The sequence below is a fragment of the Homarus americanus genome, unplaced genomic scaffold (genome assembly GCF_018991925.1).
Source record: "Homarus americanus isolate GMGI-L3 unplaced genomic scaffold, GMGI_Hamer_2.0 scaffold7626, whole genome shotgun sequence".
Taxonomy (NCBI): domain Eukaryota; kingdom Metazoa; phylum Arthropoda; class Malacostraca; order Decapoda; family Nephropidae; genus Homarus; species Homarus americanus.
The window spans coordinates 3,950,109-3,964,789 of record NW_024718273.1 but is presented as its reverse complement, the minus strand read 5'-3'; the positions used below and the strand labels follow the sequence as shown (position 1 = coordinate 3,964,789).

Sequence of the window (14,681 nt, the reverse complement as noted above, 5' to 3'; positions counted from 1 at the left end):
CAGTCATCAAACCAGGAGAGGGACAGAGTAGAGAACATCCACGCCTTACGTGCGGTCAGCCAGTGGACATTTAGCTTGGTCATGTCCATGCTCTTGTAGGCGTGAGGCTTACGGGCTGTGTGGATCACCGATAACTTGAGCTTACAGGTACTGGAGGCATTGGTGGTAAACAGGACGGTGATGCGCTCCTTCTGCAACTTCTGGCCCGGACACTTGCTGACATTCTTCACAACGAAGGTCTTGGAAGGTAGCTTTTTCCAAAAAAGACCAGATTCGTCCATGTTAAACACCTGGTCGTCAGTGTACTGTCCTTCTTCCATAATCTCACGTAAAAACGGAGGAAATTCCCTAAGCACAACACGGTCAGCACTAGCTTCTTCACCACCAATGTTAATATTGGTGATCTTGTTCCTCTTCTTAAATCTCTGCAACGACCCAGAGGAAGCATTAAAGGGTTTGGGCTCTGCAATTCCCATCTTACGTGACACTGCAGCATACAGTTCACGTGCGTACTCCTTAACTGAGCGCGTGTCCACCGCCATGTTCCGTCGTGCCTGACGAATCAAGTGGCTCATAAGTAATTTCTCCATCTTGAGAAGCACCTGGTTGTGACAATACTTGATCATAGAAGCACCTGTAGACTTTGTGATGTTCATGTGCTCCTTTATCTTGGCTGCATCCTTCTTAATTGTCCTGGTCGTAGACTTGTTAACACTATGCTGGCGTGAGAGATCAACCTGTCTTGTTCCTTTCTCCAACTCTTGGATGATCTTGGCGGGTTGAGGTGTTGATTGTTTGTAGAAGTCCGCGTGCTTTATTGGGCTAATGAAATATATATGGATCCTCGTGTTTCGATGCCGGATTTGGTAAAACGTTACTCTGACCACCTACATGATACGGGTAGTCCCCATTAGAGGTTCACGGCGCCATAAGCTCATTGAACAGGCTTTGTGTGAAATATAACAGAGTCTAGGACTGCTTTTAGTATCCTGGTGGTCCAGAGGTAGCGTTCCCCGGTCACAGTCATGGGCTCGTGGGCCGTGGGTTCGAATCCTGACGGGTTGAAGTGTTGATTGTATGTAGAAGTTCCTGTGCTTTATCAGGCTAATGAAATATATAGATAGAGAGATATATACAGTATATATATATATATATATATATATATATATATATATATATATATATATATATATATATATATACACCTAGACCCCGACTTACGACGGGGTTAGGGACCCAAATCCAGGTCGTAAGTCCGACATGGTTGTAAGTCCGACATAGATAAAAAAAAAATTTTTTTTAATAAAAAATCTACAATGAAATACAGTACAGTAAAAGTAATGAATAATGATGAATTGATACAGTACAGTGAAAGTAATAAATAATAAGGAATGGATACAGTGTGACTGAGCACTTAACCTTTAATGTAGTCAGCTGAATGCACATGGGGCCCCCATAATTTTCTAATTATACATGGAGACTACATTAACTGGAAACGTTTCGGTATAGAAAATGCGTGTGTCATTTAAAAAAAAAAAAAATTTATTTTTTTTATTTTTTTATCTATATCTGAGGCGGTCGTAAGTCCCGACAGTTGTAAGTCCACGTAGTCGTAAGTCGGGGTCTAGGTGTATATATATATATATATATATATTTCATGTAAATCCACAATGAAAACGTGGATAAGATAAATCTTGATAAAATCACACGGGAAAATGGAAACAACGGAGTACCTTAGCTTTCGTCTTTATTCAAGACATCTTCAGAGGCAACTGGATTACATGGACAGAGAGAGGCTTAAATATACAGGGTGACCTTATTAAACATGAGGTCAGGTCATAATGATGTCATCCACTAATCCCCACACCAACACACACGTAGAGGAGCTTAAGAGAAGGGGGCGACGTGACTAGTCAGGTCAGGTCAAAAATAAGGGACCCACTAAATAACTATCCTACATCTAGATCCAAGGTTTTCAAAGCATTTTTAACCTTGGGCCACTGACAAATAAATTTATGTAACATATCAGTTTTGAACTGACCATCACTAAGGTTTATTGATTTTAATTCCTTAATCAAACTAGCTTCAACCAGAAGTCTTTCTGTGACACAAGATGATTTGAATACTTCTAAGCTTTTTTCCCAAGCAATGGGATGATTATTATTCCTAACATGAACGAACAGGGCACTGCTTTCAGATGCTGTTCTGATATTGTACTTATGTTGTTTGATTCTGAGCTGCAGTGTTTTTCCTGTCTGTCCTACCTGATCCACGTACCCCTTCTCTTAAGCTCCTCTACGGTGTGTTGGTGTGGGATTAGTGGATGACATATATGACTCCGACCTCATGTTTTAAGGTCACCTGTATATTAAGCCTCTGTCCATGTAATCCAGTTGCCTCTGAAGATGTCTTGAATAAAGAGGAAAGCTAAGGTGCTCCCTTGTTTCCCTTTTCCCGTGTGATTTTATCAATATAAATATATATATATATATATACACAGTATTACCCCGCCTAACGCGGTTTCACTTAGCGCGTTTTACATATACACGGTGCCTTGCCAGAGCTGAACTTTCACTTAACACGGATTTTTTCATCATATACGCGGTGAGTGTCCGGCTCGAGACGCTATTTTTAGATTTGCCCCACGCGCCACCCGCCTGCCTGCCTGCCTCTCCCTCCTCCTCCCTCCGCTTGGGCAAGCGGCGCGGTAAGGTTGCGCAGTGTGTGTCTTTGTTGCGTTATCACTGACGTCATATGATGTATCGGACTGTGATTGGCCATGCATCCCTACCCCCCTCTGCTGCTAGCTGTAATTGGCTTAAAGTATTATGACGTGACCACCCCGGGGAGGGAGGAAGGGAGGGAGGAAAGACGATGCTTGACCTAGCCGCGGCAGTTTCATCCCTCAAGGCCACACCGTGTAAACGCGCATCCATTGTTCCGTAAAATGGCTTCCGCCAGACCACCACCGCCACCAGAGAGAGACCTTTCCTTACCTGGACCCAGCGGCACTAAGCCAAAGAAGACACGACGTTCCTTAAGCTACGAGGTGAAGTACCAAATTGTTCAAGATTTGGAGAAAGGAACACGGCAAGTTGATCTCGCGCGCCAGCATGGCGTCAACGAATCTACGATTCGCACGATCAAGAAGGATGCAGCCAAGATCAAAGAGCACATGAAAATCACAAAGTCTGCAGGTGCTTCATCTATCAGGTATTGCCAGAACAGGGTGCTGGCAAAAGTGGAAAATTTGCTGGTGAGTTATTTGATTCGTCAGGCGCGACGCAACATGGCGGTGGACAAGCGCTCAGTGCAGGAGTACGCACGTGAGCTATACGCAGCAGTGTCACGTAAGCTGGGAATTGCAGAGCCCAAACCCTTCAATGCTTCCTCTGGTTGGCTGCATAGGTTTAAGAAGAGGAACAAGATCACCAACATCAACATTGGTGGTGAGGAAGCGAGTGCTGACCGTGTGGCTGCTAGAGATTTTCCTCCGTTCTTACGTGAGATTATGGAGGAAGGACAGTACTGTACACTGACGACCAGGTGTTTAACATGGACGAATCTGGTCTTTTCTGGAAAAAGCTACCTTCCAAGTCCTTCGTTGTCCAGTCTGCCAGCAAGGTAAGGGGTCGGAAGTTGCAGAAGGAACGCATCACCGTCCTGTTCACCACCAATGCCTCCGGTACCTGTAAACCAAAGTTATCGGTGATTCACGCAGCCCGCAAGCCGCACGCCTACAAGAATATGGACATGAACAAGCTTAATGTCCACTGGCTAACCGCACGTAAGGCGTGGATGTCCTCTTCTCTGTCCCTCTTCTGGTTTGACAACTGTTTTGTTCCCGACGTGAAGAAATTCTGCGAGCAACAGAATGTTTCATTCAATATTTTGTTGCTCCTTGACAACGCACCTGGACACTCGCCCCTACTTATGGATCGTCACCCCAACGTAAAAGTGGTCTTCCTTCCTCCCAACACTACGTCATTAATCCAGCCCATGGACCAGGAGTTGATCTGCAATGTGAAAGCTGCGTACTCTGCAAAGAAGTTCAAGCTCCTGAACGACTCTACCAACACCAAGGATGAGTTGCGTAAGCTGGGTGACACCGACAGCGAGAGCAAAAGCGACGAGGACAAGGAACAAGAGGTGGTGACTCAAGAACTTCTCGTCAAACAATTTTGGAAGAAGTTTAACGTTAAACAAGCTGTAGACTTCTTGGTGGAGGCATGGGATCTGCTGACTATTGCTACGATTCGTCACGCATGGAGACATGTGTTGCATGGCATACCAGGTGAGAGGAGGAGTGAACCTGTGACTGGTGAGGTTCAGACTGTTGCAGTAGCAGTGGACCTTGCCAGAGAAGCTGCGCTCAATATTACAGCTGAAGGCTTCTCCGAGACCACCAACGAAGACATCATGGAGGTGATCAGAGATCCTGAAGTGACTGCCGACGAGATGTTGGAAGAAGAACACGCCAGTGAAGAGGAGGAAGAAGGTGCGTCATTCTCCGAAGAACCTAGTTTAAGTCATAGTGATATTAAGTGTGCCATAGAGTTTGCAGAGAAAATGAAGTCCGTCCTTTCCCGCAACAATGACGATGACCGCTATGAAGTCTTCCATACCCGGCTGGTGCAGGCTATGGAGCCGTACATCACGGTGTATCATGACAACATAAACACCAGCCGTCAAAAAAGCATAACCGAGTTCTTCGCCCGCAACCCACCACAGCCAGCCCAAGCCAGTGATAGTGACAGTGAAGTTGACTTTGAGGGATTTGTCAGGGAAGCCCTGACAACTGTAAGTGACAGTGATGGTGATTCACCTAGTAATGGTGATTCACCTGAGGGCCAGTAATCTGCCCTCTGCCTCGGAACCAGCCTCCATCCCCATATGCCGACCCATCTCTTCTACTACCGTAAGTGTTCCACCTAACTTTTAGTTTCTCTAACGTAACCTTTATTTTTCCTAACCTAACCTCTTCTATATTACTTGTTTTTTCATACCATCATAAAGTTAAGATAAAATTTTTACTACAACATAGTTATGTGTCGTCAAAAAGTGGAGTTTGGGGGTCGGGCTGGTTTCTATTGGAATTAATCCCATATGTTCTGTTGTTCATTTAACGCGGATTTCACTTAACGTGGGACCCTCTAGGTTCTATTGACCGCGTTAAGTGGGGTACAACTGTGTGTGTATATATATATATATATATATATATATATATATATATATATATATATAATATATATATATATATATATATATATATATATATATATATATATATATATATATATATATAATATATATATATATATATATATATATATATATATATATATATATATATATATATATATATATATATATATATATATATATATATATATATATAATGTATATATACATATGCAGGTTGTACCTCTCTAGTCCGGCAACCTCGGGACCTGAACGGTGCCGGACCATGGAAATTTCCTGACCATGGAAATTCACACTTTTCCTGGACATATAGTGACTTGCGCTTACGTTAGCACCACTTTCACTGCTTCGTGGTCTCTTTGAAGACATATTGAAGGGTTAAATGTCGCACAGTAGCTTCTCAATTTTCGCGAGTTTTTAATTCAACGTTTTTTATTTGGACACAAAAAAAACACTACATAATTTAAAATTTTGACAGAGGAAACTCGAATTTCGACGGGTTTGAGCAGCCCGCCAACATTCAGACGATGTGCATAATCGTGTAAACAGCGTCATTTTTCTTATGTACAAAAGATTCATTAGTGTTTATTACTGAATGTCTTTTTTATTGAATTAATGTTTGTGTGTGCAAAATGAGCAATACAATTCATTAATAATACGTAGAATATTAAAACACACGAGGAAATGACACAGCATTGTTTTCGTTGAATACAAAACCAGTGTCAAGTGGTTCTACATATAAAACAAGAAAATAAGACCCTGGTTGTAGCTGTAGTAAAATTAATGTAAAAAATTAATATGGTTGTTTCAAGTAATGTTATTTAATGTTAATAAATAGAACAATAAAAGTAGCAAACCATTAATGTTAAAGAAAAATAAATGAGACTGAGCGTATGTAAGTGCGCACATGTGAAAAACATATCGTCATTACTCTACATAAGAATATGAAAGCAACACTTATTTAATGCTTTATCGGTGTCATTTTCGTTCGTTTATTAGGATGTTGCTTTATTAGAGGTAGTAATCCGCCAAAAAAGTAAGGTAAATAAGGCAAAATTCACCCTCGAAACACCCTACATAAAGCATAAAAACATAAGATAGAAAATAAATAAGTAAGAATACAGGGTACTATTTCATTAACCTTTAATGCTACCAAAATTCTGCTTCCAAAGTGAAGTGATGGTACAGTACTGTGACTCAAATTACATTTCAGTTACATCAGGGATGTTGGCTGTGGTGTCAGGGGTCATGGCTGTGGTGACATCAGGTACAGCGGGGGCAGAGGAACTGCTGGCAAGTGGATTTGCTATGCTAGAGTGCTCTTCACTGTTTTTGTTAGCCATCTTCTTGAACCACTCTTGCAAAGTTGCTTGCTTCATGTACTTGGTTTCTCTTTATTCAATTTAGATTGAATCAAATATACAGCCGTGATTTCTTGCTCCGTAATAAAACTCTTTTGTTCTAGTCCCGTGATTAATTCTGTGCACAGCTGGATGCACCTGTCAATAGAAATTCTTTCTTTGATATCCTCTTCCTCCTCGTCGCTTGCTTCGTCATCTTCCTCCTCTTTTCTTAACCATCTCCACAATCTCTTCATCAGAGAGTTGATACACAATAGGGGCATCTTTGTCAACATCCATCCACTCTTCCAGCTGCTCTTCACTCAGTTTATTGGCCACTTCAACACACACAGGGTTTGTCATTGTATTAGCATACTCAAGCAACTCACGAATAACTTGCTTTTCTTTTGACACATGAAATCCAGCAGTCTTGGTCCACATCTGCACTCTCCTCAAACATTAAGGCTGGCCACAGATTATGCTATCCATTCTTCAAAGTTGATGGAGTCACCTTATCCCAGGCATAGGCAAGTGTCCAAATAACATCCTTTAGGTTAACCTCTTTCATGAATGCTGAAACATGCTTCCCATTATTCACTGCAGCGAGCAAATGGCGCATGAAAGCGGCTCTATACTTACACTTAAGTGAGCGTAATATGCCCTGATCACAAGGCTGAATCAGAGATATACAATTTGGAGGTAAATATAGTCCAACCACATTGTCTTTCACTAAAAGTTCAGCCTTAGAGTGGGCAGAACAATTATCCAGAATCAACACTATTTTACACTTTGGATCTAGGCCTACTGAGTTGCAGTGTGCTCTAGCCTCATGCACAAAATACCTTTCAAACCACTCTAGGCATAGTTTTGTAGTTATCCACCCCTTCTTGTTACCACGGTAGATAACTGGAAAACTTTTCACACCTTTAAATGCCCGTGGGTTGACACTTTTCCCAATTACCATTAGCTTACACCAGTGAGTGCTTGCTGCGTTGCTACAACCAAGGACCGTAACCCTACCCTTCGAGTCCTTGCCACCTGTTGGTGCCTCCTCACTCTCTGTAGCTAGCGTTTTTCTAGGCATACAACGCCAATATAGAGCAGTCTCACCAGCGTTATACACTTGTTCTGGGGATAACTTCGCCTTTGCCACAAACTGCGCGAATTCGTTCACATACTTGGCAGCTGCTTCACTGTCTGCACCTCGCTTTTCACCATACACATAATGTAAAGACATACCATGCCTATTTTTAAACTTGTGTAACCATCCTTGCGAATAATCACAGGCATGCTGAAGGTTTAGTTGTTCATGAAAGATCTTTGCTTGCGCCACAATCATCTCGCCTGAAATGCTTCCTTCATCATTAAGCCGAAGCTTAAACCACTGTAATAAAGTACTGTCTAACTCACTACTTTTGCCTTCTTTCAATGTCTTACGAGTTATCATTACTTTCTTGGTCTCACTATCTGCAAAAAACTTAAATATCTTATCTTTCTGCTTCTTTATGTCATAGATCGTGGATGACCCAACATCGTACTTCTCTCACAAGTTGCGTACCGAAGCACCTTTATCCAATTTCTGCAATAGTTCAACCTTTTCCTGGATAGATAGTAACTTGTGCTTACGCTTGGAAGCACTAGCACCACTATCACTGCTTCGTGGTTTCTTTGAAGACATATTGAAGGATTAAATGTTGTACTCTGTATAGACAAACAGAGAGAGAGCCGAACTGCCGGATGTAAACAAACCCTAATTTCCCACGCCTTTGTTGTTGTTGTTTTTTTACGGGGATTAGCCCACCCGGGCACAGGTCACTGACCCACATTGGAGCCTGAGGGGCAAAAATGTAATACTCCTGTAATAATAATAATAATAATAATTCAGATAAGTAAAAAAAAAAAAAATTGTGCCTATCTACCTATTAGGCAAACTAAAATCATTCCGGACCACGGGAGTTTCCGGACCACAGAATGCCGGACTAGAGAGGTACAACCTGTGGTCTTTGCCGTGGTCTTTGAACAATTGTAGGGTCTCGTTGTCTTTATCCCTAAATTCTCAAATTACGTCCATATAAGACAGGCGACAACCTTCACTCGTCATGCTGAAAATGAAACTGCCGCGAGCCTGGGGAAAGGCGCCGCAGCAGAGTGCGGCCTCGTTACCGCCGGGAAGACAAATTAGTGCGTGCCTAATTATCTACAAAACAAAACATTTGCACAAGAAATTATTACCATAGCAGAACTCACTGATGAAAATAAAGTAAGAAAATAAACAGTAATAAAAATAAGTTGTTCGCAGGTTAGTCCTATATATTAACCACCTAACATAACTTTTACCTAACCTAAACCTTTACCTAACCTTCAACTTACCTACCCTTTACCTAACCTAACCTAAATTAATGCATAAAGGTTAAAATCCCTTCTGCAGGGGAATCTAGTGACAGCACTAGGATCCTGGTTCCTCTATCAAGGAATAAAATGTTGAAATTGAATTGAATCCCTTATAGTGGCATCCTAAGTTACGCTTATATATCATCAACAGAATTATAGATATATTGGAGAAATTATTATAAAAAGTTTATCTCTGCAAATGTATTTTTTGGGAAAAGAATTTGAAATTTTTCCAGAGAACTTAATTGTTTGTCATGTGCGTTGTGGCTTTCTTAGGCAAGGTAGGGTAACGTTAGGTTAGGTTAGATAAGGTAAGGTAAGATTAGGTTTTGTTAGGCTAAGATACATTTCACTAATTTTGTAGCGAAAAAAAAACATTACTGAATGTATCGGATGAAAAAAACTATGAACGTAATTTTTTTTCTAAAAAAAAAAGAAATTGCTCCACCAGTTAATTTTTACCCCCTTTTTTTATTCGGTTTGATGAACTAAGATTGTGTTAGGTATTATTAACTCTGAGTCATGGGTACTTCTTGGATACTAGGCAGAATAGTTTGTTATAACTTTTTTTTTACTTTTATTGTCTTCACCAAAAGATCGGCTCGCTAGCCGCCCAGGCTCCTGAATGTACCTGAACCTGCTCCAGTGTTGGTCAAGTCCTGTCTTCAAAGAGCTCACACTCGGTGCCGTCAAAACACTCTCTGGTAGATTGTTCCAAGAGTTTACAACCCTCACTCCGAAAAAGTTTGCTCTCACAGTTTTCTAGACTTGCAGCTTCTTCAATCTTGAGCTGTGACCCCTTGTGGGGCGAGCGTCCGCCAGCTCCAAGTAAGGACACTCGACTGAGTAGTGCCCCATGAGATGCTTATACACCTCAACTAGGTCACCCCTTGCCTGTCTGTAGTATAAGCTAGGCAAGTTCTGGTGCTCCAATCTCTCAGGGTAGCTGAAGTGCCGAAGTGCAGGCACAAGTCTGGTGGCCCTTCTTTGAACATTTTCAACCAACTGACAGTCCCTAGCATATCTCGGGGACCAGACGGGGTGACTACTCCAGATGGGGAAGCACTTCACTCTTGAAGATCGTTACGAGGGACGGACCGTCTAGACATCTGAACGACCTTCTTATAAGACTCAATAATTTACTTGCCTGATTTCCTTCTTCTCGCAATGGCCCGATAACTTCAGCTCATTGTCAACATACACACCTAGGTCCTTCTCACATTCATTCTCAACTAGTTCAGTTTCTTCATCCCGTTGGGACATATGATACACCTCCTTACCGTTGGTACGCCCCAGGTGCATCCTCTTACACTTCGTGACATTGAATCTCAGCAGCCATTTCTTCGACCATTCCTGGAGCCCTAGCAAAGGCAAAGTTTAGGTAAAAATGTTCACATGACCTCGTATTTGGCTTTCATTGCTGACGGATATCTACGGCTATACCACATTAATAAGGTTTATCCGCAAGCTTACTCAGTCATAAAAAATATTTGTACCATAAATGTGAACAATAAAAATCTTCTATTTTGGTACAAATTACTTGAAAAGTTTTAAGAAGACAAAAGCCACATCTCTTCCATTCCACGAGAAATAGAAACACTCAAACTCCTCTTATCGTAAAAAATGAACTAAAAAGACAACCTGTAATCGTATTTTAGTATGTTTATGTACTAAACATTTTCTTCATTATTCGATGATAAATCAAGTCTAACAATCTTTATTAAAACATATATTCATTTTTTTTATGGAATCAGGAAATAGCAACTTACTATATCCAGGTTAACCATGTTACTGGAGGTCCTGTAAGTTAAGGACTCGCTTATGGAGTCCACTGCCAAATATTTGTTTTGAGTATACCAGTCAGAGACTGTAAGTCCAGTTACCGGGTAAACAAAGAGATACAATCCCGTAAATGCTTTTGAGTATGAGGCCCCAGAACAATAGTGAGGCAGTCAAAATATTACAAGATCACAGTGTCCTACCAACATGAAGACTGTCCTAAATATGGAAATGGCTTAGTTTTAGGAAGACAGATATTCTTTTGTCTGTAGGCATAAACGTACTAACAAGAAATCAAAGCGAGTTATTAGATGTGCTTTTTAGGTCAGTTTATATAAGGACAGGTGGGTAGCACATGTGAAAGCAAATTATCACCCAGCAAGAATTTGTTGTTTTGCAACACTTATGTTGGAAAACATTTTTCACGGTTTTATGCTGAAAACCACGTTGGTCTTAGTTCTGAGGATGCGGATAACTGGCGTTTGTTCTGCGGGGAGGTGTGCGAGAACTGGTTTCATAATCAGAAAGCAATTGGTGATCCAGGGGTGGTTGAGGAGTATGACGAGTCAAAGTTTGGAAAATCCAAGTACAGTAGAGGAAACAAATTAATGGTGTGTGGGTGCTTGGAGATAGAGGTGAAGGTAAAAGAAAATTTATCTGGCCTGCCAACCACGTGACACTCAGACATTAATACCATTGATTCACCACTTCGTCCTCCCAGGAAGCATTTTTCATATTGACTGCTGGAAGGCTTATAATGGTTTGAGAGATCTAGGTTACACACATTTGACTGTTAACCACAGTGATAACTTTGTCAATCTACATAACAGTGTCTACACCCAAAATATTGAACACTGGTGGAATGATATTAAAAGCTGGGTGTGTTCAGGCATCAGGAGGGAGCACTATAATAAATATTTGGCTCAATATTTATTTCAATCTGATTTTAAGAATCAAGAAACCATCCTCCACCACTTCCTTCTCCAGATCACCCGGCTGTATCCTCCACCACAGTAGCAGGAAAACTCCAAAACTAGTTAGGTTAGGTTTGGGTTTTGGGGCATTTTATGGTGCACTTTGCTCAAACCTGACCACCATTTTGGTGCAAATTAGTGGTTTGTTACAAATGAAAAATTTCATTAAAAAAAATAACTTGCACAAGAATGAAGGTCAGATATGAGTAATGACGATCAGTGGTGAAGAGGATAAAAGAATACACAAAAGAAAAAACTATTTTGGTATCAACATATGAGGACAGCCAATGGACGAATATTTACTAATAATATTAAATGCATAACATACTATAGCCAGATACAGTAGGTTGTTTTGCAAACTAATTCCCACCATTAAAAGTAAAAGAGACATAATGGTATCAGTCAAGTTTTGGACCATAATTAGCTACAATTATTTTTGTGTTTTTTAGATCTAACTCGTCAAGTTAGACATTTCTTTTATGGCATTTCCGTCGCAAATAAATAATAGCTGGAGATATGGGGTGTGCTTACCTTAAAATTTTAAGATATGTAAGGTTGGTATGTTTCTTTGGTTGGTTAGGTCAGGTTCTAGTAAATGTCGTCTCTTTTATAATGACAAGAACATCTGTGGGAAAAAATGAACAAAATCGAACAACTCCTTGTTTGGGGATTACTGGCCACTTCGCCTTAGGCTATTTCGGCTGCAACTCCTTCTGGTTGGGTATGTTTATAGCTACACAATGATCGACTCACGGCAAAAGAAATGCCAAATGCTGCCAAAGAAATTTCAAGTTCAGGAGCTCTGCACAAACTTCGCCAAGTACAGAACAGTATTACCAAATATAGGTACATGATGGTTTTTGCCCTTTACCCTCGGCTTCATCACCAGAAGGATTATGGTCCGAAACTTATCTTTACCAACATCATAATATTGTTGACACTACAGAAAACCAAAAAATAAATCAGTGCTCCATTAAACAGCAACAACTTCTTAACATTAATAAATTGGCCAATAATATGATCAATTTAACATTAATAAATTGGCCAATAATATGATCAATTTGATAAGACGTCTCGGAGATATAAATTCGAGGAATAAATACTGGCTGCAGATAATGAACTAATAAATGAACAAAACAGTTTGCTCAGAAAACAAATTGGGTGAGTTACTTACAAGTTCCACAGCACAAACAAAGTAAAGGAGTCACAGTCACCACACTCGTCTTCACTAGTCTACAGGTATCTGCAGTCTGCATTAACGAGTGTCAACAGCCAAGTAGCAGAGACCAGAGATGCTATCTACAAACTTACATTCCCGCTATATGAGACTCCAAAACTCGCTAGATTTGACCCCTAACACACTAGATTGTAACTGCACAGATAATAGCATGTGTTACCCTCTTTATATATACCGTATATAGATATATAGACAATTAAACTGATTAATATATATAAATAGATAGAATGATAAATATAGAAAGTATAGTACATAGAAGTATAGCTAATTAACACACCGGTGAGCATAATGTCACAAAAGTAATATCACTAATATGAATGTATAATCAACATCAAAGGATATGTATGGTCTTCCTTTAAAACAGGGAGAGAGAGGAATCGTCGAATTCCTCTACCCCTGTTTCCTCTAAAGATGTACTTGTGTGGGGTACGGGTTGTTTGGTTCACACTCTGGATGGGATGGAGAGAGGGAACTCACAATGTGCTCTCTGTATACATGTTGTATTGGATGTACAATGCAGCTTGGTGCTGGGAAGGCAGCATGGTTACAAGCGTAATGTAGAGAGAGCTGGTTGGTGAGGGTGCTCAGAGGAGGACCAGCTTGTGGGTCGCCATGGTCGCCTGCGAGAGCCAGGGCCGCCAGGCAGGAGAGGAGGACGTGGTGTTACTTGTAGACTGGCTTGTGGGGTTTAGGTTGTTTGGTTCACACTCAAGATGGAATGGAGAAAGGAAACTCACAATGTGCTCTCTGTAGACACGTTGTATTGGATGTACAATGCAGCTTGGTGCTGGGAAGGCAGCATGGTTACAAGCGTGATGTAGAGAGAGCTGGTTGGTGAGGATGCTCAGAGAAGGACAGCTTGTGGGTCGCCATGCTCGCCGGCGGGAGCGAGGACCGCCAGAATGGAGAAAGGAACCTGCCAATGTGCTCATAGCAGACACGTTGTATTGATGCACAATGCAGCTTGGTGCTGGGAAGGCAGCATGGTTACAAGCGTGATGTAGAGAGAGTTGGTTAGAGGATCCTCAGAGAAGGACAGTTTATGGGTTGCTGCTCGCCGGCGGGAGCGAGGACCGCCAGGCAGGCGGAGAGGACAGGCTGCCAGGCAGCGCGGCGGAGGAGGAGTGTTGCTGGCTGGTTGGTGTAGGTAGAAAGATAGCCACTACGAGGTCAGGTCTTAAATAGCGTGGGGGTAGGCGTGGCTGGGGTAGTTGACCCCTGCCCGTGATGCCGTATGGCGGCCTCTGGCTGACCCAGACCACGAGGCATACACTGGGGAATTGGTGGGTCGGCTACTCAGGCGACAAACAGCGTTTGTAGGGGAGAACCACCATACGACCCCCTTCCTCCAGGCAGTGAGGAGACTTGTTGTCTGCAGGGAAGCCAGCAGCACATGTGAGGCAGAACGGGCGGTGCATGCCTCTTGATGTGAGACAACGTATGATGGTGTGGATGAGCCGGTCGCTGGACAACTGTCTATGATACACAATATCTGGGGAGGCGAGGAGAAAAGTGGTGTGTGGAGGCGATGACTTTGTCTTCCTCACGGCAGGTACAGAGTCGTCAGATGCGCCTGCAGTGTGGGGGCCTGGGTCAGAGCAAGGGCTGCGTCAGCAGAAGTGGATGAGGCTTGTGACAGCAGCTGGGTCCAGACAGCAGCAGGGGTAGGAGGGCTAGCAGAGCACCCCAGGGAGAAAAGAGGTGTGTGGGTCCGCACTCAGGAGAACAGGGGCGCATCAGGGAGAAGTGGCAGGGGGT

General features: G+C 42.0%; 2 protein-coding genes across 7 annotated transcripts in view; both read right to left on the bottom strand.

Moving 5' to 3' along the window:
• The window catches only part of LOC121859380 (deoxynucleoside triphosphate triphosphohydrolase SAMHD1-like), a 49,819-nt gene extending 36,777 nt beyond the window's left edge, over window positions 1–13,042 (bottom strand). For 2 of the 6 annotated variants that reach the window (XM_042356158.1, XM_042356161.1), the window contains exon 1: window positions 12,861–13,038. The gene's annotated coding sequence lies outside the window, so the exon portion shown is untranslated. Of the gene's footprint in view, window positions 1–12,217; window positions 12,593–12,860 lie in introns of those variants that run through there. The other 4 variants (XM_042356160.1, XM_042356163.1, XM_042356164.1 and 1 more) reach the window with 3 other exon arrangements.
• On the bottom strand, window positions 7,024–7,881 carry LOC121859643 (tigger transposable element-derived protein 2-like). The gene has a single exon (XM_042356578.1). It carries the CDS (start codon window positions 7,879–7,881, stop codon window positions 7,024–7,026), a length of 858 nt encoding a protein of 285 aa, XP_042212512.1.
• Window positions 13,043–14,681: the final 1,639 nt, after the last annotated feature.

Excerpts from the sequence above, each read along its gene's own strand:
- LOC121859643 (XM_042356578.1), bottom strand. The coding sequence starts at position 7,881 with ATGATTGTGGCGCAAGCAAAGATCTTTCATGAACAACTAAACCTTCAG.